Genomic DNA, 27,898 nt, shown 5'->3' with positions numbered 1-27,898 from the left:
GTTTAAGTGGAGAGAAAATGTTTTGAGGATGAAGTACAAATGCGCTTTACACAATTGATGTGTGTATGGATTGTGATAAGAGTTGTATGAGCCCCTAATAAATAAAATGTTTAAAAAAAAGAAAAAGAAATGGAGGGGTCGAAATACTTCAAAGTCTTGTCCACGGATACACAGGTTGGAGCTTTAAACACATACAATTTGACGAAAGTCACGATACGCCTCATCTCCTCCCACAGAAGTTGAGGTTGGGGTTTTCAGAACTTGGCAACATCAGGTTGCTCAAGCACTGATGAGTAAACCTCACTCATTTGACCTAGCTGGTTTGGAAGGAAATAGTCTAAAGGAAATTAGAGCCCTTAAGCAATAAGATTTGTTCATTTGAATTTCACCCTACAGCAGTCAGCCCACCCATCCCCGAATTTCTGCAAAGCCTTTGTTTATTTGCCTATCCACCATGAGATCTGCATCTCATACACATCCATGAAAAAATTTTAAAATGCCCTATTTTATTCTGCTGTGTATATTTCTACTTAGTTTCCCCTTTTGTCACTATGATGAATGAAAAGAAATGGTTTGTGGTATGCAGCAGAACACCTGAATGATGGGCCAATATTTTTCCATGTAAATGAGATGTGTTCTTTAATTTTCCATAGCTATGTGTTTTAATCGTCTTTCTAAAACAGGATTACAGGCTATATTTTAAATGTAGAAGGAAATTACATTTTCCTGGCTAACTCTCAAAGAGTTTTCACTGTTTCATCACACTACTTTATCTGGTTCTAACTTGAGTTTTCCTCAGGTGTCTGTTGCCAATCAATGTGCCCTCCAATTGTATACCCTTCCTTCTGATTGATTCCCTGCTATAATGTGGAAAATAATCAGGTGTCACAACTTGTTAGCCATTGTATGAAAACAAAATTAGCTATTGTGTGAAAACAAGAATGTATCTCTTATTTTAAACTTTTGACTTATGACTCACGCACCATACAATTCAATGTTTTAGCTACATTAAGGAGTTGTGAAATCATCCCCATGTTCCATTTCGGATCATTTTCTGCATGTATCTATTACCATAAGCTCCCTATTTCTCCCCAACCTCACAGGCATCATCTCAGAATTCAAAAGTCAGCTTCTAGAATAAAAGCCCTAGAAACAAAACACGTGGGGGAGGAAAAGATACTTTTATTTCTGCTCCAGTTACCTCATGGCTTGGGAAAGGGCAGTGTGGGCCGTCTTCTCTTAGCAATTTGATTGTAGAACCTGGAGCCCAGATAAAAACAGCCATGAAATTTTTAGTGAAGTTCATGAAGTTTATTTCAATTAAAAAAAAAGAAACTATTACCATCTGTGATATATATAGTCAGTGATATGAGGGAGTTTTAGTGGAGGCTTGATCCATGTGGGGATTCTACAAATGGATTTTGGGATTTCCCCGCCATCTATAGTCTTCTGCAAACCGGTAGTCAGATGTAAACTGTACAATTCTCTCCCCTGGTCTTGTTTTTGTTTTTTTGTTTTTAATTTACATTCCTTGGATCACCCAGGTGGGCGTGCTTCTTCCATGTGGACTTAGTTGACACTCACTTATATGGCTTCTTTAAGAACTGGACACTATTTTTTGGAAAGCTGGGCACCATGATTTCTTCACCATGTTTTGCATCTATGTTTCTTTAATAGTCTCTTCATGAGGAGAAGTAGCAAGCAGTGCCAAATCATAAGAACTAATTGTTCTTAAATTAGGGCTTATAATTACTGGTACATTTGTACTCAAAATCTATTCATATATTTAAGGTTTGTATATATCCCCAATCCACTTTAGAGACAGCATTATCAACTTCTTGAGAAATAATATAGGTAAACTGCAAGAAGCATGTAATATTAATATTATTAACCTAGGCAATATTATTAATAATCTAGGCAGTGATATAGAATTTGAAATATCAAGGAAAGCATGCATATATAGGAAAACTTACTACACTATAGATTAAAAACTTGAGTGAAACTGCTTAAGAAAATATTGGTTAGACACAAAAATTTCAGTAACGCTCATTCACTATGTTTTCAGAACTAAGACGTCACAAAAAGCAAAGAAAATATGAAAATAGCAAATATACATTGGTCTTAAGTTGTTGATTATTGGGCAAGGTTTTGAAAGCAATGGATTTGAATCCAAAGCCCAATGATTTCAAAATTTACAACATTGGAATAGCAGTCAGCTGTTTCTTCTTACTAGGGTGTTTCTTCTGTTTTAAGCCCAATTAAGCATTTCAGTTCCTTTAACCTGCATCCGATGCTTAAGAGGTTCACTTAGAAAGATTTCCAAATCAAATCTTTCTGATGTGGCCTATGAAGAATGCCACACTCCTTGAAAAGCAAAAATTCTAAGTCCAAATATAGCACAAGGCCTGGGTGGCCAAGGGCGGAAGGGGAATCAAGGTGGTTTTTTGTTTGTTTGTTTTTTAAAAACATGATTAGCAACATACTACTGGTGGACTCTCCCATTGGGGTCTATACAAGTCATGTTAAGTGGTTTCCCTCGGGACAGACTGCCCTGGATTAGTTTACCCACTAACAAGTGAAATCATCTCTGAGACAGACAAATTTCCTCCATCTCAGCACATAAATAGGAATGTATGCCTCTTGAGAGCTGGCACACCTACTTCACAGGCTTAATACTTGTGTTTAATGCATTTAGAGTTGGGAGCCCCAGAGCTTTGACCTTCCAGAAGTATAGTAGTAGTATTACTGTCTGTGAAGTGTGTTCAAGTGTATGTATGTATGTTTATACATTGTCTTTGAATCAGAATTTTATTCTGGTTTATCTGTCAGAGCTCTCTGATTTGATTGCAGAGGGCATTGGAAGCAGTGATGATGAAGCAGATTTTTTTGGTCAGGATATCAGGTTTGAAGTGGAACATCATACCCTTGGTAGAACCACTATTGTTTTGAGGACAGTGATTTTGCTTCACTTAATTTCCCCCTATAATCTAATGTTCTAGGTAAAAGCTGCTTGTTCTCCAGAATTTTGAACAGCTGGTTAACTTTAGAGACTTTTCATGGTATCAAAAATTGTTCCTTATTACCAAGGAGAGCACTTTGAAAATCCGTTTAGAGCATATGTTTCTAGAAACTACTTTTGCTTCCCCATGCCCCCACTCCCCAGCATGCTGCACTTAGGGCCACAGGATTTCACCGTGTTTCCATATCCCGCCATTTTCCTCAGGATTCAACTAGATATTCTACTCCATGCACCTTCTATTGTCTTCAACAGAAGAAGCATTTTAAGAAAAGAGGAAAGGGAATTAATGCATGCTTTTATCTGATTAAAAGGAGACACTTTATAATGTACTGTTTTCAGTGCATTTCCTTATGAGAATTAAACATTCACATCCCCTTGATTTTTCCAACAATCAGTAGGCAATAATATTGTGGGTTTTGTAGAGACTTGCAGCCTGGTCAGTCTCTTCGTATTGTCTTAAATTGAGGAGTGTAGAAGAAGCTTTTCTGAGTCTCTTACTCTGTGGCTTGTCTCCCAGGCGTCCAGCCAATACACAGAAATAGTTGGGGTGACAAGACTGCTCTGGGTAGTGAGAAGAGCCCTGACCTGGGACTGAGAAAACCCGAGCCTGAGCTCAGCTCACCCTATCATCTTCTTACCAACCAGGGGCAGGTGCTCTGCCTCCGGGCTTCACTCTTTCCATCTCTAACGGGAATCCAAATTCCAGCCCGTCTCTCTAGCACTGAGTCTAGTGCACAGCACAGAATAGGAAGTCAGAGGAGAGGAAGGGAGATGATTGAGTCACCTTGTCTGGAAAAGGCTTCATAGAAGAAGAGGGACTGGAATTGAGCCCTGAAAGGATTTGAAGAGGGAGCCAGGGGAAAGTGTCAGAGCATTGCACACCAATTGAAAGCAACATAAGAAAAAGGTAAGAAACAGCAAGAAAAAGAAGTGACATGGCCAAACAACCTGGCCCAAACCAAGAAGGTTGGCTCATGGTAGTGGGAAGTTCACGTGGCTAGATCCCTTCTGAGCATTCAGATGTGGAAGGGACCACAACTTATCTAGAAGGATAGAGCTGTTGTTGAAGGCCTTGAGCAGGATCCAAGGTCCCTAGTGCACCTGGTCAGTCGATAACTGGAGTTGGTAGGGTAGGCTGGAATTAAAAGAGCTTCGGTTTGACTTTGTGCTGTGCTTGAGATGGTAGAAATTTCAAGTGAAGCAAATAACCATGAATTTGTTTCAGGCCAGAACAGGTGAAGAGAAGACAAGAAATGAAGGTGCAGAAGGCACTGGCATAAGGTTTAATGGATACTCACTACCTCAGTGAGATAGATTTTGCTATCATAAATTATAGCATCACAGTTTTGAATCTTGATCTTTCCTTTTCCTATGGATAGTAACACTGACAAATGGATTACTGCTTGCAGAATTTAGAACTTTGAAAAACAATTTTCATAGTTTCTTTTGAAATTTGTCACCAGATCCTTTGGTGGGAGGACTGTTTTTTAATCCTCCAGACCAGGACCCACAAATGTATGGGCCAAATCTGGCCCACCATCGCAGCCTCACTCGTTCATTGATAGCTGTCTGTGCCTGCTTTGCACAGCAGAGTGAATGGTTGCAGAGAAACCAAGTATTATCAGGTTGATCTGGCTTGTTCTAGAGAAGTTTGAACCTTCATCAATACTGTCCCTATTTAGTTTATTTTCCTCTGCATTTCTGCTTCTACAAAACCACTTTTATGTACCTCTTTGTTTCATCTGAGTTCTGTTTTCAGCTTGTTCCCTAAAAGCTGTGACCCAGGCAGGTTTCTTAGTTCTCCAGAAAAGGAAACTGGGTTTCCTGGAGCAAGAGGCGGCAGCAGCCTTTTGGAAGTTGGGGTGATTATGCCACATCATTTCTTTCCTCCAACACAGTCAGTGGGAGTAGTTGTCATAGCTGCTAAAGTGTTTCAGCAACAAAATTATGAGTGAAGAGTCACAAAGATGTTAGAAGTCATATTTGAAGCAAGACTTAAAAATTGTATTTCCCTCCAGTAGAATATGTTTTTAATTTTAAGAAAATAAAAGTACAATAATCAAACATTACCAAAGAGCTCAAACTGTCTTATCACAATAGCACATGTGTTTAGATTAATCAAAATACAAGATGACTTATAAAACTGTATTAAAAATTGCAGCTCTTACAATGGATTCTTTCTTGGTTTTTGTAAAGCAGGAGGCCATGCAATTTAATACCCAAAAATGGTATTAAAGCATTTTATTGGGGGTGGGGTGAGGAAGGGAGGGGATAAAGGGGAGATCCTATTAAGGAGTTCAAGAAGAAAGCAAATGTTTTGTTGAAACTGATTGTGGTAGCAATTATACAATACTGCTTCATGTGATTGAACTATGGAATGTTAATCTGTAAGAGCTCCCAATAAAATGATTAAAAAAGAAATATTATGTTTTAATTGTTTTGTTTTTTCTTTCCTGTCCAATCTATGTAGATTTTACCTTTGCACTTTTTCTTGGTGAAAATTAATATGCTTTAAACATGTGTAACTGAAATTAATTTTACTTGCTTTTCATACAGGCATGGTTTGCAAAAGTTCTTTTCTTGTCGTGGAATCGCAATTGCGGTTGAATATTTTTGGAAGCTTGGCAACAGAAACATCACTGTATTTGTCCCTCAGTGGAGAACAAGGCGTGATCCTAATGTCACAGGTGAGGCCAACTGGCTTATCCAGATCTCTAATTAGATGTTTACTGAATTGGTTTATAATTGCAACACATAACACTTAGAATCCAGCCACGTACCAACATGCTTTAAAAAAAAAACTATTCTTAAGTCTCCCTGTGCTTTGATTTCTTTGATGTTTTTTCACCAGTATATTAAAGCTCATAGTTACTGTAATGCATCAATTGAAAAGAGACAGAGCATAAGAAATGCCTGGAGTAGAGTTGCAAAGTTGACGCAGAAAGTTAAATTGAAAGTCATTATACAGCTTAAAAGTTTTCCTTTTGACTGTTTTAAAAAGTGAATTGCACATGTTTAGATCGTGTTTTTTTTAAATGGTCACTTGATATCCTCAGGTAAATATCTTGTTACCTGTCGATTTGGTGGTCTGTTTGACAGCATGCACTGGATATTTGTTTCTTAGGTCATGAGAAGACTATGCCAGGCAGGTCAATTTGTTGGAGTGATTAGGAGATACCCAGCACACTAAACAGCAAATGAAGCTTAGTCGCTAATGAGGTATAAATGGTGAAGCTAAATTTTCCAAATTCATCCAAACACTGTAGAAGGGTATTTGTCCTAATACAAAGTACTTGAGAAATACAAAGTACGGACAGATCCACTCATTTACTGTAGTTATTTTTGCAACTGGATTTCTGAAACAGTCTTGCATTTCATATATTCTGTATAACACATCGCCATCTAGTTGATGCCGACTCATAACAATCCTATAGAACAGGATGGATTTCTGAGGCTACCAGGGCTCCCTATATTCTGTATAGCTCAGGGAAATAAAACACTGTATTTGAATATTTTTGCTTAGATCAGTAGTGAGTTCTGACGTAGGGAGTGCTGGTACAGGAATTATAGACCTTTAGCTTCTTTTTGCCCCTTACTGGTTTTCTTAAATGTGGTCTTGGCCTCTTTTTCTTCTCTAGCACTACTCACCTCCATGAAAATCAGTCAATATTTGTACAGATAAACTAACATGGGGTGGACAGCAAGTAAGCTGAAGGGAGATTTTTACACTCTTGGAATAAGGACTAAGGCAGCCTTTCTTGGAATGGGGCTTCAGCAGGTTGCTTCTCCCACCGCCTCGTTTCAGCTACTCTCTCCTGTTCCCACCCTGCCCTCTCTTTGTTCTCTACTTTGTTCTTTCTTAATAGGGCTTCGAAAGAGTTTTTGATGCTTGGGCTTATTAAATATAGGTCTATGGTTTTCTTAATTTAAGAAGGAAGTGAATTGAACCTACTTAGGTTTTTACAAATAGCCAAAATCATACATTGTATTTGCCTTAGTATGAGTCTTAATTCACACACACACACACACACACACACACACACTCCAGTGAGTTAGTAAAATTGAGTCTTCTCAAGTTGGTAGAGAAAAGGACTTCTCATATCTCACTAGGTCAGTCATTTGGGTGTACTTTCATTTAGTTAAATGTCTGGGGAATTAGCTTGATTTTGAATGTCTATTTCCTTATTCCATGAACAGAACAACACTTCTTAACCCAACTCCAGGAACTCGGAATATTATCTTTAACGCCTGCACGGATGGTCTTTGGAGAAAGAATTGCTTCACATGATGATAGGTATGAAAGGTTATTTCCTTTTTTAAGGTAGGTGTGGAGTGATACGGAGCCAACCAGTAGGCAGTTAATTGTTGAATATCTAAACCAACACTTTGGGGCAGGGGGTATGCTTTTAAAGGACTCACTGTTTCAAGGTTTGAGAATTTTAATTTTTAGATCATGAGGATTGTTCAACGATGGTATGAATTTAGGAACACCAAAAAACTGAGTTTTTGTATTTTAATAAAACATAGTCTAGAATCTATAAATAAATGCAGATACTATATCTTTCTCCTTTTTTTGTGCATGGGAAAAATAATACTTGTATTTTGGTCTATCTTGTCACCATGTTGCAATCTCAAGAGTGGTTTTCAGTCTCGTGCATAACCACCAATCATCTATCATTCGGGGCATGTGTGTTGCTGTGGTGCTGCACAACTCAGCCAAGGGAGTAAGATAAAGTTTATTCCTGGTCTGGGAACCCGTGCTAAATAAAATAAAGTTCATGGGTGGCAGGGGTGTGTGGAGTGGTTTTCAAGCTTTATCTACCTCCTGGTCTAGTGTTGGTCTGTGACTTAGTCTATTATTGAAAGGGTTGGGTGCTCAATGTTACCTCTGCATAATAGAAGATGAACTCAACCACCCCTGACATGGTAGGAGCAAGCTGCCTTTCTTAAGATTATGCCACTTATAAAGCAGGTGCTGGTGTATTTGAGAAAACAAGCTTTAGTCTCACTTACTTTTTTTTCTTTCTTCTTCTAAGTTTTAAAACCAAGTCCAAAGTGCAGAGCCAATTTCCAAGGACATAAGATGAAGGCATATGCCCTCCTTTAAGGAATGTATGCGCTAGAGGTGGGCACACAACTAAAAGAGGGGAGTGTTGTGATGGTTGAGTATAGACATTCTAGACCCCACTCATAGCACTAGGACCTATCATGAAATCTTCCAGTTGGGTGAAATCAAGAAGAGCAAGTCTCTTGACTTCTGGGAACATAAATGGTGACAGCTTATTCTGTCCCTCACCTTCATTTTCCGTTTACTATCATTTGGCCTTTTAAAAATAGTGTTTATTATCACAGGTCTTCTGGTGTTTTTGCGTCAATGTCCACCAAGTTCACCGCCACTAAGAGAAATCAGAGTATTTTGCTCATGACCCATGCTGTGAATGATAGTTGAATGGGTCAAAGATAACAGGGGTTGGGTGTGAGGAGAAACTTGAGATGGCAACAGACATTTACTCAACAAAGGGTCCAAAAGGCTTTCTTGTCTCAGCCCTTGCTCTTCTCTAGGCTGGTGTGAGACAAGATCTGATAGGGAGAGTCGGGGGGAAACATGAATAAGCACTGTGGGTAGAAGTGGAGAGAGAAGGGATCAGAAGGTACTGCGAGGCAGGGATAGGTAGGCACTTTGTGCTCCACAACCCTGATACCCTTAATAGGAACCCTTAGTGGTCAGCTGGAAAAGCAGCCTGGCTTCTGAGCTCATGAGAAACCACTGCAGCTTTGTTCTCATACAAGCAGAATTTGAATTCATAGGCACTTAGAAATTATTTGAAAAATGTTCATTAGTAAATGATTTGCAAGGTATACTGATAGCTAAAAGTAATGAAGTGTTTTTTAATCCCATCTTGAGTATTCATGATTGACAATAAAATACATTGCTTATGCTTCACTGATACTTTTAATTTATTGTTCTATTCTGTTTGTCTACATTGCCTTAAACAGATGGGGATAAAGCCCTTCTTGGCCCACACATTTCTCATTCATTAAAGGAGTTTGAACATGAGTAATTTCCAGCGGCAGAATAGGATTTCTCTTTAATGCCTATTTCTTGCCCTTTTCACCATGTATTTTTTTGTATAAATGTATTTAAATGACTCTTAAGTCAGATCAGAAAATGTGAACCTATGAATTTAAAGAAAGAAAAATAACAGTAAGGCTAATCTGCTAAGCAGTGTCTCTGAGACCCAAACTGGATAGAATCTCACAGCCCATCAGCGTTATTCTTTGGTCCAGATTGCAGCTATCATCTTATTACTACTATATTATTAATAATATATGTTTCTAGAAAAATGCATACCTTATAGCTGAGATCATCAAGGAAAATTAGATAAGTCTTCCTTTGATAGCCATACAAATAATTTCAGAGCTATTCAACATCTCTGATTGATTCTCAGTTGGCAGGCACATAACTTGTCTGCTCCCTAACAGTTAAATTCTTTGAGGCTTTTCTTGTGAAGAGGAAATCTTTATTTTCTTGTCACACAACTTCTTTAAGCTGGGGTCGTAACCTCTGTTTATATTACCATAGGTTCCTGCTACACTTAGCAGACAAAACTGGTGGCATAATTGTAACAAATGATAACTTCAGAGAATTTGTGACCGAGTCAGTCTCTTGGAGAGAAATTATTACAAAAAGGTAATATTTTCTTCTTTGTCTTTAGTGAAGAATGCTATGTTGTTGTTTATTTTCTGTTTACATTTTGTCCACCTTGGGCTTATAGTAAAGGGGGCTATATATTATCCTAAAAATTTGTTTCTGGGATGGCTGGCCCCTCTGAGGAAGTGGGAGAGCACAGCAGGAAGAAGGAAAGCCAGCAAGTGCTTTGTGAGCTTTTTAGATGTTGAGTTGTTTTCAGGTTTTTAAAACAGACACTAGACACACGGATATGTTCTGCTAACGTCAGGCTGTCTACAGATGCTAGTCCCTAAGCAATACAGACATTTAATGTATTCCGCTGTTAACCAACAGTTTGAAGGTTCAAATCCACCCAGATTCACCTTGGAGAAAGGCCTGAGGATATACTTATGAAAGATCAACCATTGAAAAACTGGAGCACATTTCCACTCTGACTTAAAAGATTAGTTGCTGCAGCCTTCCATGAACAAGGGCACATTTCTGTGACTCAGTTAACTCTCTTACGTGTGTAATGGAGCAGACCTCCATACAGAGCTCAGGTGAGGCTGACATTCCAGCAAGAGGATAGGACCCAATCAATATATGCTGATGAGTTCTACTTCTTGGAGGTTGGTTGTCTCTCTACTTTTTAATATTTGGTGCTTTTCTTTAGCTAGTTCTTCAGTGATTGAAAATACGTTTGGATAGCATGCAAAACAACAAAGAGTTTGGCATTCACGCGCTTTTTTTTTTTTTAACTTGTGATGATGCTGAAAACAGTATGGTTGTTAAATACTGGCTTTCAAGACTTTTTGTGAATAAGTATCTCCTGACTAGTTATTTAAAACAAAAAGCATTGGTCAGTAGTGGTGGTGGTGGTGGTGGTGGTCGGTGCCATCGAGTTGGTTCAGCTCATAGCAAACTCCTACGCAACAGGACAAAATGTATCTAAATCTTGTGCTGTTCACACAGTCACTGTAGCCAGTTGTTGCAGCCACTATCTCTTGTCGACAATTTCTCTTTTCCACTTCATTTCTCCTTTACCCGGCACTGTGCTCCTTTCTGATAACATATTTAAAGTATGTGACACAAAGTCTTGCCATCCCCTTTTCAATGGAGTATTCTGGCTGCACTTCTTTTGAAACAGATTTGTTTATTTTTTCTGACAGTCCATGCGTACCTAATATATCTTCTTTGGTCCCTCATTGTCCAGCTTTAACGTGCATATGGATCCAATTCAAGATACCATGACTTGCATCAGGCACACTGTGACTGTCAAAATGACTTAATTGCTTCTGAACACTTTATATAAAGAGATCTTCTGTGACAGACGTGCTCCCGTGCAGTAGTCATTTTATTTCTTGACAGCTGTTTCCATGGGTGTTCACATGGGATCCAAGTAGAACGAAATCCTTGACAGCAATCTTTTTCTTTGTTTATGATGATGCTGTGTATTAGTGTAGTTGTTAGAATTTTTGTTTTCTTTATGTAAAGATGTAATCCATATTGAAGACTTAATCTTGGATCTTTATCAGTAAGTACTTCCAGTTCTCTTTCAGCAAGAGTTCTGTCATTTGCATAGTCCAGGTTGTTAGTAAACCATCCTCTAATCCTGGTAGCACATTCTTCATGTAGTCCGTCTTCTTGGTTTAATTGCTCAGTAGAAAGATAAACGTGATTAAGAACCAAAGGAGAAGTTCAAGCTGCATTGCTGAAAAGACTCCAGAAATTGATGGAATATCAATTGAAAGGTTTCAACAAATTAGTACAGCATTGGGATACTCACAAGTCTATGCCAAGAAATGTGGGAGACAACTCCCTAGCCAGTCGACTAGAAGAAGCCCTTATCTGTACCCATTCCAAAGAAAAGTGACCTGACAGAATGCAGAAATTATCAAACAACACCATTGATAACACATACAAGTTATATTTTTCTGAAGATAATTTTAAAACAGCTATAGCTATATATCTGCATAGAACTGCCAGAACTTCAAGCGAGATTCAGAAGAGGATGTAGAATAAGGAATAACTTTGCTGCCATCAGACACATCTTGGCTGAAAGCAGAGAATACCAGAAAGATCCTTGCCTTTGTTTCATTGATTATGCAAAGTCATTTGACTATGAGGACCATGACAAATTATGGGTAACTGCGAAAAAAAAAGAATTCTAGGACATTTAAAGTGTGCCCATGTGAAACCTGTACAATTTGCTAAATTATTAGATTTTTCGGGTACAGTTTTCATCTATAAATACCCACATCACGTTTAATTACTATATACATTTTGATCAAATGCTTTTGAGAAGCTGAGGTTGATAATTAAACTGATAATTGGTGGTTTACTTTCTGAACATATTTAACCATTCATTGTCTTAGGATCGTGTGGTTGAGTGGCACACATGGTTCAGCTTAGACTACAACTGAAAGATTGGTGGTTCAAGCCCACATAGAGGCATCTTGGAAGGCAGGCCTTGGTAGTCTTCCTCTGAAAGATAATAGCCTTGAAAATGCTCTGCAGAAGTTCTCTGCATGTGTTCTACTGGGTTGCAACAGACTCGACAGCCACTATCAACCATCTTCTAGGACATATTTCTGTTCAGTGTTTAGTGGACATTATCACCTGTAGTATGCTGCATGGAGGATTTAAGTTCCACTACGCAGGGCAGTCAAACGAACTCAGGACTTGGAAATTCATAAAAGCAAATCAGAAGTGGAGGCCTCGGCAGCAATACAGGCGCATAGGCTATTTTTTTGTTTTTGCACTTTCTCCAGACTTGACGGATAATGCCGTATTCACTTACTGTATTATTATCCTTTTTGTAAAAGACTATCTTCAATGAGTTTGTTTACAGGCACGTTCATTACTGATTTCATCATAACAGCGCTTGTGTTCTTACAATCATTGTTGGGTTTTTTTTAAACCGAATGTGTAAAAGGCAGTGGAGGATAGTGAGAGCCCCAAATCTATCTGCAGAGTATCTAGACAGATTAAGCCTCTGACAGTTCCCTTCTGGCCACGTCAAGGGATGTGAACAGCTTTGCTGTGAAGAGATTCTTGTAAACTTGATTATCATGGATGGAACTACAGTGTAATATGATACTTGGTCAGATGACCTCCTCCTTGACCCAACCTGAATTTGCTCTAGATTTAAATATTTCTTGCTTGTGTCACGACAGAAATTTCTTCCCAGGCTTTTAAAAATATTGCTGATGGTCTTTTATTTCTTACTCTTTATATTATTATTTTCATTTTGTTTTATTCTGTTTTTGTTTTTCTGTTAGGTTTTCTAGTTTATGAAGCACAGAAAGAGTGACTGCATAGAGACAATAACTGATGCAATGGTTTAAGGGGCTGGGGAGAATTAAGGAGCAAATAATGGATATGGAAGGGAGGACAGAGCACTAGAATGGATTGTGATCATGTGTGTACAAATCTTTTAAAAAGCAACTTAGCTATGTGAATTTTTTATCAAAACTTTTTTAAATTCTTGGGTTTTTAAGTTGTAGTGAATGTTATATATAAAGAAAACTTTAACAAGAAAAATATCTGAAAAATGCTATAAGGCATGTGAGAGCCAGCCCATCTAGTTTCTTACTCTATTGTATTTGTGTCCATAAGAAAGAAAAACTTGAGGTTTTTCATTTGTTTTGTTTTTGCTCTTCAAACAAGTATACAGCCCCAGAAATTATAAGCAGACATTGCTTTGGGATTAGATACCTATTGTGAGACATTTTCTTCTCTGTTCATGTAGCAGTTGAGGACTCTACTTCTTCAGCACTGTAAATACTCTCTGTGTTGTAGGTTGCTTCAGTATACTTTTGTGGGGGACATATTTATGGTTCCTGATGATCCCCTGGGAAGAAATGGACCTCGATTAGAAGAATTTCTTCAGAAAGATGTCTTCCTTAGGTATTTCCTTTTTCAGATTGTATTTAAAGGTGTACTTTAATCAATTTGTTTGTACAAGGGGGCACTCAAAAAAACCTGGAACTTTTTTCAAAGCTATGTATGTAATTTTTTACAAAACAACCCTGTCACCTTCAAAGTACTCTCCATTACACTTAATACATTTGTCAAATCTGCAATTCCATTCTTTTTTTTTTTTTTTAGGATAACTGATTTTTTTTTTTTAATTACTTTTTTAAATTTGAAATACAAGATTGCTAGCAAGTGGTAAAAACTGAAAGTTATGGACTATGGAATCAGCCAGTACATCAAGTTTTACTTTGGAAGTCAGTGTTTCTTACAATTAATTCAGCAAAAAAAAAGTTACGCTTAACATCCAATGCCCCTTTCTGAACCAGATTTTCATCACACTGATTTCATGTCTGGCTTTTGATTACACTGTTTCAGTTCTCCCTGTGCAAAGTCATTAACATGTAGTCATCTCTGGCAGTTTGGTGAGCTGAAATCAATTTCTCCGCAGACATTATCACAGCATAACACCCCCAATATAAAAAAGGTTATTCAAGATTCACCGAGATAAAGCAGCACCTGGGACACAGCTAACCCACCCATGTGCATACTGCTTCTGTAACATTTTAAAACGTTAAAACTAAGTCAAAGACGGTGGAGAGACATCGTGCTCAGTGCCCGACTCCATGCAGTGCAGCCCGTGGCTCCCAGCAAGCTTTCCACCACAGAACCACGCGGCTCCTCATGACCGGGTGTCCAGCCTACGCACATCGGTCCGATCCCTTCACAAACATAAAGGTCTTCCTCAGGCCTTGCCAGGGCTTTGTGGTTTAGCACTCCACCAGGGAGAAGATCAGGTGTGACACATACTGACCACCCCTCTAAGCACTAGGCTTTTGCTACGTCACTACCAGCACCCTCAGAACGGCTCAATACGAGCTGGAGAGGGCGCCTGTGCAATTCCATTCTTGGAAACATTTTTCAAACTCATCTATTTGGATGGTTGACAGCACCTCCCTCATGTTTTTTCTTCACCTCTTCTATGTCTTCAAATTGCTGTCCTTTCATATTCCTCTTCATTCATGGAAACAAAAAGAAGTTGCATGGAGCAAGGTCAGGTGAGTACGGTGTGTAGGATAAGAAAGGCATGCTGTTTATTGCCAAACACTGGCAGCACTGAGATGGCTGCATGAACAGGTGCATTGTCATGGTGGCAAGACCAGTTCCCCATCTCCCACAAATCAGGTCTTTTTTGTCCCACACTGTCAGGCAATCTTTTCAGAACCTCTAAATACGAGAAAGCTTGATTAACAGTCTGACCTGGTGGAACAAACTCCAAATGCACTATGCCCCTCACATCAAAAAAGACAAATGAGCACCGTCTTGATCTTTGATTTCATTTGACGAGCTTTTTTGGGGAGAGATGTTGATGGCATCTTCCACTGGCTTGATTGATTTTTGCTTTTGGGGTCATAAGAATAGCACCATGTCTCGTCACCATTAATGACTTTGGGAAAACTATCAGGGTCACTTCAGAGCTGTTCTTTCAAAGCAAGGCATGTTTCCAGTTGACACTTTTTCTGGTCAATCAGAACCTAAGGCTCAAATTTCAAAACTGCCTTTCTCATTCCCAAATCTTGTTAAAATTTGCTGACTCAAGCTCCAAGACAGGTCAGAAAACTTCCCCATCTCTTCAGTGGCCCGTTGTCGGTCTTTGAACACTGGTACAGAAATTTTGTCAATATTTTCATCTGTTTGGGAAGTTGACAGATATCCAGAATGAGGTTTGTCATTCTGGTTTGTCGACTTTTCACCTTTTTTGAAATGAGAAAACCACTCGTACACTAGACTTTTCCCATAGCGCTGCCCTTGTAAGCTGTGTTCAACAACACAACAGTTTCTGCAGCATTATTCCCAAGCAGGAAACAAAATTTCATAGCCTCACACTGCTTTCTTAAATTGGCCATCATAAAAAACGAGATTTGAGTGAAACTGCTTTTACAAAAAAAATCCACTGTAGCCAGAGCGAACCTTCCCAGGTTACGTCACTCGGTGCACTAACTCAAGCCAGTTTGCCTGATGCTCACCTAATGTACGAAAGCTCCGCCAAGTGGAGCTTTTTTCTGTGTTTCTGAAAACTAAAAATGGCATTTTGTTTTATAAATGAAAAGCTTTAAAATAAGTAATGGTATAAAGTATATGAAAGCTAAGCAAGCAAGTCCTCCCAAAAGACCAAACTGCCAAGGTGGGTCCCTCTTCTTTAATTCTAAGAGAGGAGGGAATGGGCTGTTTCTTGTGCTCAAAGAGACAGCTTTTCAGACGGGTAGTCACTTAGCAAATGTCTCCTAGGCTTGTTAATGTGTGTGAATGTCATTTTTTGTTCATTGTCAAAAGGCATCTAATTGGAGTGTGCTATGTGTATATTTATTAATACTTTGGAGAACTGTTCATTTACTTTCACCATTGAACTGAGAAGGCATTATTGCTTATTTTCTGGAATTGATTGATAATTTAGGTTTTCTTTATTAGTTTGGAGGGTATTGTGTTCATCTTTTTCAATGTCTTATTTATAAAGGCACATTGCTAGTAATTGGTTCTATTTTCAGAATTCTCAGGTGACAGAAATAGTTACCTAAAATATCTTAGATACTTAATCAGCAAGTCATATAACCTAGTGAGAGGTCCTTTATCCCAAATCATGCTGAACTTTATTTACCAGCAAACATTTGCCTGGAGTGTTAAGGGGATATAGATTGAGAGGAAGACACACATTTGCAGCTCTTTAAGGCAGTGAAACGTTCTACCTAATCATGTCTGTCTGTAGCAGGGTCCTCTGAGAGTTGTAGGTATGAGTGCAGGAATGGGTTTTTTGCTCCAGAGGAATCTTCTGCAGAAGAGACAGTGTGATTTTGTTCCGTAGTCTTGGGACTCATTTCTCCTTCAAATCTGATTTGTCTTCTAGAGCTGAGGACTTCATTTCCAAAGGTCACCCTCCTCCATCCTCCCTGAATATGCCAGTCATCTTTAAACAACTGCTGGTTGTCTCATTTTTTTCCTTTCAAATATCTTTACTTAGGAGTCCTCTGATGAACTTTGACATCTGAGGCCTGCGTGTAAATATTAAGGCCTGTGTAAATATTAAGTGTGGATCAAACTTCACGGACCAACTTATAAAGAGCTGTCATTCCTTCTCATTATTACTCTAGAGTTGGTAACAGTTACTCCTTTGCAGTTCCTTCCCTAGGCATCCAATATCGGCACCTTACAGTTGTCTTGTGAGCAGATTTGGTAGAAGTCTTTCTCGTGCATCTTTATCACCCAACTTACCAGCACTCCCTTTGATTCACAGAGATATGCAGCCCCTACTCAATGCCCTGCCTAATGTAGGCATGTTTGACCCCAGCTTCAGAGTCCCTGGAGCCCCGGCAACCAGCACCAGCCACCAGCCTCCAGCTCGGATTCAGGGAGCCCTTCCAAGCCACTGGCTTCCTCAGCAGCCCCACTTTCCCCTCGGTCCCGGTATACAGCAGAATCTGCCCATGCCGACCCAGAGGTCATCTGCAGAGACCAGCGAGCTGAGGGACGCCCTTCTGAAGATCTTCCCTGATGCTGAGCAAAGACTGAAAATCGACCACATTTTGGCGGCGCACCCGTACATGAAAGACCTGAATGCACTCTCTGCCATGGTGCTGGATTGAAGGGGTGCTGTGCTGGTCTTGAGAAGTTAGCGCTCAGGGCTGGCGGGCCGACTCAGGCCACTGTCTGCACCTGATGAGGAGCACCGTAATGTGAAGATACCCATTTCCTGGTGTAAGTGCTGTTGAAGTATATAGAAAAAAGATCACGTATCAAAGAAACTGGGGTTTCAAAGCCAGCTGTTTTCTACACATAAATGATGCTGCTGTTACAGATTTACCATTTTCTGTAAAAGGAAAGTCTACATTTTCTGCCTGCTCAGAATTGTTTAATAGCAGTTTCTTCTCGAGTGTATTTTTATGTTTTTTAAACTATTTTCCTGAAAGCTGAAGATATTGACAAATGGGTAAGATTAGCCTTTCTAAATAAATATTTTTTAAAAAGTTTCTTTCTTAAGGAAAGACCTTTTAAAGTATATTTTCTTGCGATGATCTATCAGTCCATTAACATGAAGTGTGTGCCCCTCAGACCCTGACACCTGTGAGCAATTAGTCGGAGTTGGGTTGCCCTTAGGGGATTTTGCACTTGGGAGCCATTTATGAGAGTGAACCAGTATTGCCACTAGATGGCACCTTGTGCTTGTTCATTTTTAATGACCAGGGCAAAGGTTAGCTACAGAAAATCAGGGCTACGAGATATTTTAGCTCATCTAGCCCCCACCCCCACCCTCACTCAGCAGAAGAGGGAACTGAGGTCTGATGTATTCACCAGGCATGCCCAGGTCCACTGCTGTGGAGAGGCCCAGCTGGGCTGTACTCTCTGTCCAGTATGTGGATGCCCTTGCCAGGCCTGGTCCCTGACTTGGCCTGGAAGCAATGTTTTTGCGTAAGAAGGCAAGGTAGGGCACGAGGAACTTGTGAAGAGTTCCATTGTTGCGCCAGTGTCCACAGCCACGGGAAATGATGCCCTGATGTGGACTGAGTATAGCTTTGCCACACCCACCCCCTAACCCCCAAATCCCCAAGAACGACCAAGTCAATAAGTCACTCGGGGACTCTGGAGTCCTTGTATTTATTTTTTCCTTGTGTTTGTCTCACTAGTATCCTCCCTCCCAAGCAGCCCTTTCTTTGAGTTTTTCCCATATGTCTCTTGGGGCATGTTGTTCAACTCACCCAGCCTCAACTATTCACATGAAGAAGGTAGAAGACTTCCGTCAGCCAAGGAGGTGACTTCAGTCAATGTTCCCACCTCTTATTTGTGTCATATTTTCAAAGCACAGTGGAGGTGGAGCACAATAAATCTGTGCCCTTCCTGATCCAGTTTTCCCACAGCCTTGCCAATCCAGTATTTCTCCTGTTTCAAAGAAGAGACAACAGGAGTCTCACCTTGACTGCCAAAGTCTGAGGCCCAGGGCTGTCTAGAAGAGAGCTGAGCTTCTGTTGCCAGGTGAGGACTGATGAGGGGTGAGAAGTTTTTTTTTTGTTTTGTTTTAGCTCAACACCTTTGAATTATGTAGCTTTTGGGTTCTTAGTATGGTCTCTGGGCGATCTACCTACCTACTCCCTTCCTCGTTCTCTGGTGTGGGAAGGAATGATGCAGGAGAGCACGTGGGAGAAGTACAGAAAGCCCATTCTTATTTCAAATTATAATCGACGATCTTGTGTGTGATCAAATTTAGTCCATTTTAATACTTAAACCCCCTGTTAATCACGCCCTGAAAAAAATTTTATTGCCTGCTCTGAGCCTCCTTTGAACTGTAGGCTCAGTATTGAGACGAAATAATAATGTGTTTGTAGTATCAACAATGATGCTCCCTCATTTTGTATGTAATGAAACCATCCACCTTTGATGCATAGTGACTACCCACCCTGTATCTCATGGCCGCCTTGTGAAGCAGGTGCTAGGGAGAGGTGCCACCTTCATTCACTAGACAAGCTGCCATGCTCAGAGAGGTTCTCCAACTAAATAGCTGGTAGAGCTGAATGATTCCCAGGCCCCAGGCCGCCGCCTCCGAGAGACAGAGGCTTGTTCGACTGGGTGGTAGCTGAGCATTCCTAGGCAGGCTCAGCTGTAGCCTGACTGCTGCTGCTCTCGGAGAAAGAGGAGGCACCAGGCATATAAAAGAGGGCTCCACGGTGTCCATACAGACACTCAGTACCGACTATGGCCAAACCACAAAGTAGCTGCAGCTCTCAGTACCTGAAGATGAGCCAAGTCCCTTCTCACCTCAGACCCTAGCCAGCCTCCTGACACACCTTTGGGAGTTCTTCACACTCCCTCCTCACCCCCCTCCCCCTTGCCCTCCTGCACTTCCTTGTCAGTGCCCATCCTCTCCTGTGTCCCCGAGCCCATCTCTCAGCTCCTGGTAAGTGTGTTGTCAGCTCATCCCATTTCATCAGTATCTACCTCTTCATTATCCTGCCTTATATTTTCCAAGTCATTCGGATTTTTCAAAAACAAAACAAAATGAGCCAGGCTTGCATCTAATTTTTAAAAATAGTAATCCCTTCTCAAATGTGTGATGGACAGAAGCAAAGTACACTGTATCGGGGCTTTTGCCTAAAAATTTATATTTTGTTTTAAAATGTTTAATTACTTTAAATTTAGATACTTAGGAAAGACTTTTTGCTTGTGTTGTCTTCTGAAACAGGATGTACTCGCTGGTTGTAGGACCCATAATAAAATAGACTTTGACCTAAAAGAGATCTCACTGTGACCTTAAAGAGAAAAACACATATGCTGTCTCTCTAACAACAACAACAAAGCTTGATTTGCCCCGAAGAATCAGCTCTGTTCATTTTACCACTTCCCAGTTTACAGGCCTGACTGCCCCACCCTGAGGAAAGGTCACCAGTGTCAGGTCAGAGCCCCTTTCAGTATTCACATGCAGCAAGGACAGCATCTGACACCTCCCCTCAGTACTAGAGGTCCATCATGCCTTCCTTCTCCTCCCCCAACCAACCACAAACCCAGTCCTTGGCACCTTTTTCTGTCAGTCAGTCTACCTGTTGGACTCATGGTGGGTAGGGCGTTTTCCTAAAAAGCAGGCTTCCAAGAGATATTTCTATACAATTCCTTACCTGGAGATCTGCAACCTCAGTAAGTTCCTTGCAGTGGTGCAGGGGCCACGATATGAGAAAGTCTTCACTATCCTGTTTCCTAACTTTACTATCGCCCTTTGCAGTGACTACTGTGCTCATGCTAGCCCTGCCCTCCAGGAATGTTTTCCCAGCTCAAACTAGAAAGCCTGTGGAATCCGGGACTCAGTCCTCAGTCCTGGCCTGCACCTGTTCCTCCCTCCCTTTCCCGCCTACACAGTAAAGTCCCTTGCATCCTTCCTTGTCATACCAGTCATCAAAAGCATCCTTTTGAACATTAGTTGTCCTCTCAGTTCTCCCCACTCCACCCTAGACTCCACAATGCTGCCAGGTCTGCCTTCCAGAAACACATTTCTGGCCCAGTGAGCTGTGACTTGTTTAGCCAGCACATCAAGTTCAAGCTTCCATGAGTCTTGTGCCACGATAGTCTGCCTTCACGCCCATAAGGGACTGTCCACTTTGTATAGCTCTACCCAGTCACTGCAGTGCAGCCACAGATTTCCTCACAGTAGCCCTTTCTCTTGCAGAGACCCATCCCTGAGTCCTCTGTATCCTCGCCTGGTCCCTTTAACCTGAAGCAATCCGTGGTGTTCTGTGACCCCACAGCACATTGTGTCCCACTTTCAGCACAGGCCACCTGGGCTTCTGTCATTGCAGCTGATTGTGTTCTGTGTCTTACTTCTCTTTCTAGACTGTGAGCTCCTTGAGGGCAGGACCGTCTGTGATTGCTCTTTGTATTTCTCATGGCACCTAGCACAGTGCCTTGCACTTAATAGGTGCTCAATAAACATTTGTTCAATTGAACTCAAGCACAGCACTTTCTTGACTGCAGCTTCTGTTAGCCCTGCCCAGTAAGACCATCAGCAATCACATTTTCTGTCACTGTGCTCAGGGATCCCTTAACTCTGCTGTAGTAGACTTCAGGTGGGTGTCTGCCTCTCTCCATTCTCCTTTGTGAAAGGCTCCAACATATACCACCTGAGCCAAATGTTTTGAGGAAGAGGCCTTGGCTGCTGGCAAAGCCAATCACTGTACTTGGGCTTCCTGACCAGAGGTTGGTCAGGGCCGGACCCTTGGCCATAGCTGGGCCCATCAGAGTTGTTCCTTTGGGATTTTTTGTCCCTCTGGCTGTGGGAAATGTGGGCTGTCAAGCCCAGATCTGCTAGAAGCTGCTTCCTGCCCTGAATGGGAACTGGCCTGTGATAGAAAGCAGAAACATGAGAGATTGCTTTTGGTGGCATCTGAATTCTGGGTTCCTATTACGGAAGTTCAGTAGGTGGCACACTTCCCTTTCTGCTTCAGTGAGTTGGGAAAGAGCCCCAGTGAGACAGGCAAACCCACCAACCACCCATGGGAGAAAGAGGTGGTGGTCTGCTTCAGTAAACCACATGGGAGAGTACTCCCGTGAAATCAAGTCTTGGATAAAATGCATATTACTAAGGACTTTGAGATTATATGTATTCCATCTAATCTTTAGAAAGACCTCAGAGCCGTATGCAAGTGGAACTTCAGACGCGCTCATACCAGTCTGAATATAGCATAAGAATCTGAGAATTTCTAGTAACTTGGACCTTCTCTTCCCAGGCACCTCCAGTCAGCAGTTTCTTGCTGCTTTTTTTCCTTCCCAGCACCCCTGCTTCCTCTCAGGGTAAGGGTTTACATCCTCTCGGTTCCTAGGTGGACAAAGAACATCTCTAGCCATTTAGAACAGCAGTTCTCAACCTGTGGGTCATTTGGGGTCAAATGACCCTTTCACAGGGGTCGCCTTATTCATAACAGCAAAATTGTAGTTACGTAGTAGCAACAAAAAGAACTTTATGGTTGAGAGCACCACAACACGAGGAATTATATTAAAGGGTCGTGGCATTAGGAAGGTTCAGAACCACTGATTTAGAGTTTGACTTTCCCACGCACCTCAGTTTCCTCGTCTATGAAATAGGCACAACATAATATTGCTTCCTACTTGTGGATTGTTGAGTAGAATAAATATACTAATATCCAGAACAGATGCCTGCCTCAGCACTCTTCAGTCTGTTATTACTGTGACTGAGCTGCAGTCCAGGGGACACTTGTGGGACTACTTACCGCCCCTGACAGATCACACACATCTCTACTGGCCAGAGATCTCGTTCTTCAGCTTCTCCTCCCTGGTTTCCAAAAAGGAGACCAGACTCGGAAGTGGGCAGAGGTGTTGCTGCCATCAGGGAACGCAGGAAAGCTGATGTCAGCAGCCAATACAGAGCTTTCGCCATCTGTGTGCCAGGTGCGGTTTGTCTTAGTTGATTTACATGAGAGATCCACAAGGTAGGTACTGCCATGTTCCCCAATGAGGTTACAGAAACGCTATTAAGTGTGCAGTTTTCAGAGCAAATGGATTCAGGATCTGAGCTCTATAAGGCCATTCTATCCCAGAAAGCAAACACCCCCAACATGGGACGGTACCTGTGATAGGAACCCCGCTGAAAGGAATTTAGGCCCCTGGGCCTGCTGAGTAGAGGGAGGGTGTGGGAGGAAGCTGCCTCTGCCCCTGTTTCCTGTGTGGTAAGCCCACTTTCCAGCCCTGCCCTGTGGGAGGAGGCCTCGAACATTTGTTCAAGAGTAAAAACTGACCAGCACAGCTGAAACTCTGCCAGTAGTGAGACCCCCATCCCATCCAGACCAACCATTTCACGTAAGATGTACACATATCTCCACAGTGGCCCTCGAGCTGATTTCTGAAAACAAAGCAGACTACCCCCCCCCCCCCCCCCCCCCAGCTCAAGTTCCCATCCACAGCATTCAACTTGCCCAGGTTAGCCATAGTCATTCGGGGAGCCTGAGTCTCAGCAAGTCCAGGATTTGCCTAGAGAAACAGCAGAAATAAATCCTCACTGGGCTCCCAGTGCCCAGTGAGCATGGAGCTTCTGGAATGAGCCGCCTCCCACTCTTTACCACTTGGTGGCTTTACTCTGAGAGACTCAGGACTCTAAGCTATGAATTACAGCCTTTGGGCTTCTCTGATCTACGCCCAGTGTCAGAGCACTCGGCCCCATAGCTCGAAACTCAACCTGGGGTCAGGCCTGGGCAGGTCCTGGTTTCCCTGCCCCTCCCTGCTTCCAGGGAGAGGGAGGCCTTCACAGGGAAGAATGCTCTGTCTGCCTGCCTGTCTGGCTCCAGGATCAGTCTAAAGTTTCAGTCACCAAAAAAGGCAGTAGGAAGGAGAGGGCCTCCCACAGCTGGCCCCAGGAGCTGCAGACTATTCACTAATGTGATGTCCCTAAGCTAGTATCTCAGTGCCAGCAACTCCTCTCTGCTTTCCAGCCCCTCACGGTGGCACAGAACCTCCCCGCCCCTGTGGCCTGAGGTGGACTGGGTGCTCTGGAATGCCTGTGGATCCTGACGTCCAGTAGGGCAGTGGAGGTAGGTCTAGAGCCACAAATCCCCTTGTTTTCCTCTCGGTGCTCTTATTTTCTCCATCCCTCCTGACTCAGTGCTCCTGGGACAGCTCCCTTTTCCACTTGGGGCAGGGAAGACACGGCGATATATGGCAAGAGTCTGGGCCTGCTCTGACATGCCTTAACTTGGACCCTGAGAGAGAGACTCACCTTCACCAGGCCTCAATTTCCTCATCTCTGGCAGTCATGATCCTGCCCCAAGATCCAGTGATTTCAGTTGCCTGCCTTTGTATTAGCATCACTTGGAGAGGTTTTATACTATTGTCCAGGCGTACCAGACCCATGAGATCATTATCACTGGCCTCAAATCAGCTTTTGTACCACCCCTGGTGATGCACCCTGGGTGCACTCAAGGTTGAGAACCACTGCCCATCTCAGGGGTTATTGAAATTAGGATTAGATCCCAAAAAGGATCAGGTTCCTTCCCTGCCATCCCACTATTAGGAATGCTGCCTCAGTCCTAAACCTATAGTGTCCTTAGGGTACACATGTTTCCAAAAAGCATCTCTGCTCAAGGCTTTCTCTCACCTTTTTATACAGTGGGGACAGAAACCCAGCTCCCTCCTAGCTTCTTAATGGGTCTTGACTTGAGCTTCCTCTAATGTCTAATTCAACCTTCCCTGCCATTGAGACCATGATGACTCATAGCAATCCTACAGAGCAGGGTAGAACTCCCCCTGTGAGTTTCCGAGACTAACTTTATGAGAGTAGAAAGCCTCATCTTTTCCCTGAGGAGCTACTGGTTGTTTCAAACTGCTGACCTTGTGCTTTGCAGCCCAATGTGTAACTACTATTTCACCAGGGATCCTCTCTAATGACATCTAGGGATAATTAATGGAGGAGGCCAGCGAGGGAATGAACACCTATTGAGTCTTCAGGCTTTCTTCCCCCAAGCCACAGCCTTCTGGCCTCGCTCGCCATGCCCAACACAGACTGCAGGAACTCCCATAGCTGACTGAGGAGACGTCAACTGGAGAACTCTCAGAGGACTGCTGGCTGGGACTGCCCACCACCATGGGCCGGACTTGAATCCAGGTCTGACTTCAAAGTATGTCCTTTCTACTTTGACCACACTGCCTCTTCAGAAGTGATAGTTGCCTTTTCCGTGGAGTGAACGATCAGTTCTCTAACTCCTCTGTGCCTGTCACCCCAGATCATGACCCCTGGCATTTAGGGCCAGCAGAAGCATACAGATGATTCTGCAGGGGGTGGCCTATGGGGTCACTCCTGAGCTACCCACTGGTTTCTCCCACCCCAGAAATAGGCTCTGCAGAGGTAGATGTTTGTTGCGTGATGTTCCAGGATCAGGCTTTTACCTACCCCTAGGTTCATTGGAGTTAATATTCCCAGCCTAAACACCTAAACTTTGCACCCTCGTTACACTCTTACAAGGAGACCTTCTGTCTGCCAGCTGAAAGGACAGTGGTTCAAACCCACAGGAGAAAGATGTGACAGTCTGCTTTCCTAAACATTCACAGCTCTGGAAACCCAATGGAGAGGTTCTCCATCATCTCGTTGAGTTGCAACAAGTTGGAATCAACTAGACGGGAAGTGGAGTAGTCCTTTATGGAGAAGCACCAAAAAGACCCGAAAAGACCAAACTGATAAGGCCTGTGCCTGTGAGCCGGCCACGTGGAATGGCTTTAAGACAAAACTGGACGCTGCTCCTTCTCCAGGCCTTATCAGTTTGGTCTTTTTGGGTTGTCCCGTATGTACATCCTCAGGCCCAGCAAGAGCTACCTTCTCATTCTCTTCAGCAGCCCAGTGGGATGGGCAGGACCAATTGCCCACTTTACCAATGAGGAAACTGAACTTAGACTTGAACATGGGTCCCTGCACTATAAGACCAGCATCTTTTCCTCCATTAAATATTCTTGGAAGCCACAGCTGGGTGTGGCTGTTCATTCAAAGAGCTCAGTAAGCCTTTGTTCATACCTCAGGAGCCTAAGTTTCTGATAGGGTGGGCTGCTGTGAGAGACAATAACCAGGGTAACCAGAAAGGAACTGCGCTAAGGAAGGTAGGGGTATGGAGTATGCAAGTGTGAGGTGGGCTCGGGAGATGGAGCATGGGGTAACCAGGACCAATCTAGGCTCGGGCGGTGGGGACCATGAATGGGGGAGCCTTCCTGGCAGAAGAGAAAGCAAAGACTGAGGAAGGTCATAGTAAAGGAATTTCTTAGGAGCTCTCAAGTGTTTGCGGCTGGAAGAGCTTGATCCAATATGGCCATGTAGTCAGAGACTGAAACCTGTAGGACAGATGATCCCCTCAGGACCAGTGGTGAGAGTGGAGATACCAGGAGGGTGGAGGGAAGGTGAGGGAGAAAGGGAGAGCAGATTACAAGGATCTACATATAACCTCCTCCCTGGGGGACAGACCGTGGAGAAGTGGGTGAAGGGAGACATTGGATGGTGTAAGAAATGACAAAATAATAATTTATAAATTATCAAGGGTTTGTGGGGGAGGGGGGAAATGTGAAGCTGATAACCAAGGACTCAAGTAGAAATCAAATGTTTTGAAAATGATGAGGGAAACAAATGTACAAAAGTGCTTGACACAGTGGATGGATGGATGGATTGTGATAGGAGTTCTACGAGCCCCCAGTAAAATGATTTTTTTTAAAAAGAAAGAAAGAAACCAGGAAAAGCAGATGCGGCTTGGGAGCCTGAGTTCTGGACCTCTCCGAAAGAGCAGAAACTTCTGTCAATTACACCTTGGTATTTCAGAAGGAAGAACTGACACAGGGTCCCCCCCACTCCAAACAACAACAAAAACATGGTTTCTTTGCTGACCAACAGTACACCTGCAGAGCTTCCCCTCATCCTGGTGCTTTGGATATCAGTAGAGGAGAGGAGAAATGTTGATCTGACCTCTCCTCCCCACACCCACTTCTAGCATCGTGGAGGACACTAACATTCTCCCCCAACAAACTTAGGGAGGTGGGGGACAGAGTGGGTTGACTGATCTCAATTCACAGGCTTTCACACCCTGGGATTGAGAAGTATGTGACCACTCACTGCATTCCAGCTGAATAGGGGAGATTGAGATCAGCTGGATGCTGTCTCTCAGCACCTGGCTGGAACTGTGAGGCAAGGTCCCCAGAACACTGAGGGGATGAGCCAGCCCTAGAGGAGTGCAGAATTAGGTGGGGAAAATGAACACAAGACAGCTTGAGCATCTCCTCAGACCTAAGATTCAAAGTAGTTTCACCTGCCTGCCTATGGGTCCACACCCAAGTAAAATGTGGGCCCTGTTCTGATATAACAGAGTGAGTACAGCTTGGTAGAGAGTGTTGGCAGTATTTTGGACTTTTTCTTTTCTCTCTGTGTTGGTTGTGTTGATCGTTGCCTAGCACTCTCAGTACTTGGGACCCAGCACACTAAGCACACTTTGGCAAATGAGAGAACCAATCACACAAGAAAATCTGAAGAAAGCCTGAGGATGCTGTAGGATACCATTAAGCAAAATAATCATCAAATTATTGGTGTGCCCAAACAGAAAGATACAAAGACATTTACAGTTGATTAAGTAAGTACAGTTTAGTAAATAGGGAATTCTTGAAAGAAAATTCTCCCAATATCACAAAGGAGGAGATGATAACCATTGAAGAAGCAGAGAGAACACCAAATTGATTAACTCCCCTAACCCCCCAAGAAAACCACATATCAAGAGATAGTAGTCAAATTATCCAACTTCAAGGAAAAGGAGAGCGTATTGAGAGCAGCTAGAGAGAAAAAAGCAATCATAAAGATAAACCAGAATAAACTCAGACCTCGAAGAGACAGTGCAAGAAAGAAGAAATTGGAGCAACATATTTGAAAAGTTGAAGGACAACAATGGCAATCCAAGAATCCATTATTCAGCAAAAATTTGAAGGAGAACTAAAAGTTTTCTCAAATGAGTAAATATTTAGAGAATTCACAAAATCAGAACCAGAATTACAAAAAATACTATATAATTGGTCAAAAAGCAACAAATGCAGCACTCAAACTGTGTATGATCATCACTGTGTATGACACCACCCAGAAAACAACATACTAAAAGCAGTAATCAGCAATACAGATCTAGCAGAGAAACAAAGACGCTAGTAAACTCGTCACGCACAGAGACCACTCCCCGAAAGCAGGA

General features: G+C 42.3%; 1 protein-coding gene across 1 annotated transcript in view; it reads left to right on the top strand.

Annotated features, from left to right (window-relative positions):
- The window catches only part of N4BP1 (NEDD4 binding protein 1), a 77,639-nt gene extending 56,492 nt beyond the window's left edge, over positions 1-21,147 (top strand). Inside the window, exons 3-7 of the mRNA XM_004704687.2 lie at positions 5,576-5,706; positions 7,217-7,313; positions 9,603-9,710; positions 13,491-13,598; positions 16,954-21,147. Coding sequence (XP_004704744.1) covers positions 5,576-5,706; positions 7,217-7,313; positions 9,603-9,710; positions 13,491-13,598; positions 16,954-17,302 — 793 coding nt within the window. The 3' untranslated portion in view covers positions 17,303-21,147. The remainder of the gene's footprint in view (positions 1-5,575; positions 5,707-7,216; positions 7,314-9,602; positions 9,711-13,490; positions 13,599-16,953) is intronic.
- Positions 21,148-27,898: the final 6,751 nt, after the last annotated feature.

This window comes from Echinops telfairi, unplaced genomic scaffold (assembly GCF_000313985.2).
Source record: "Echinops telfairi isolate 266 unplaced genomic scaffold, ASM31398v2 ScPeMD7_2291;HRSCAF=2852, whole genome shotgun sequence".
Classification (NCBI taxonomy): domain Eukaryota; kingdom Metazoa; phylum Chordata; class Mammalia; order Afrosoricida; family Tenrecidae; genus Echinops; species Echinops telfairi.
This window is presented reverse-complemented; position numbering and strand designations above follow the sequence as displayed.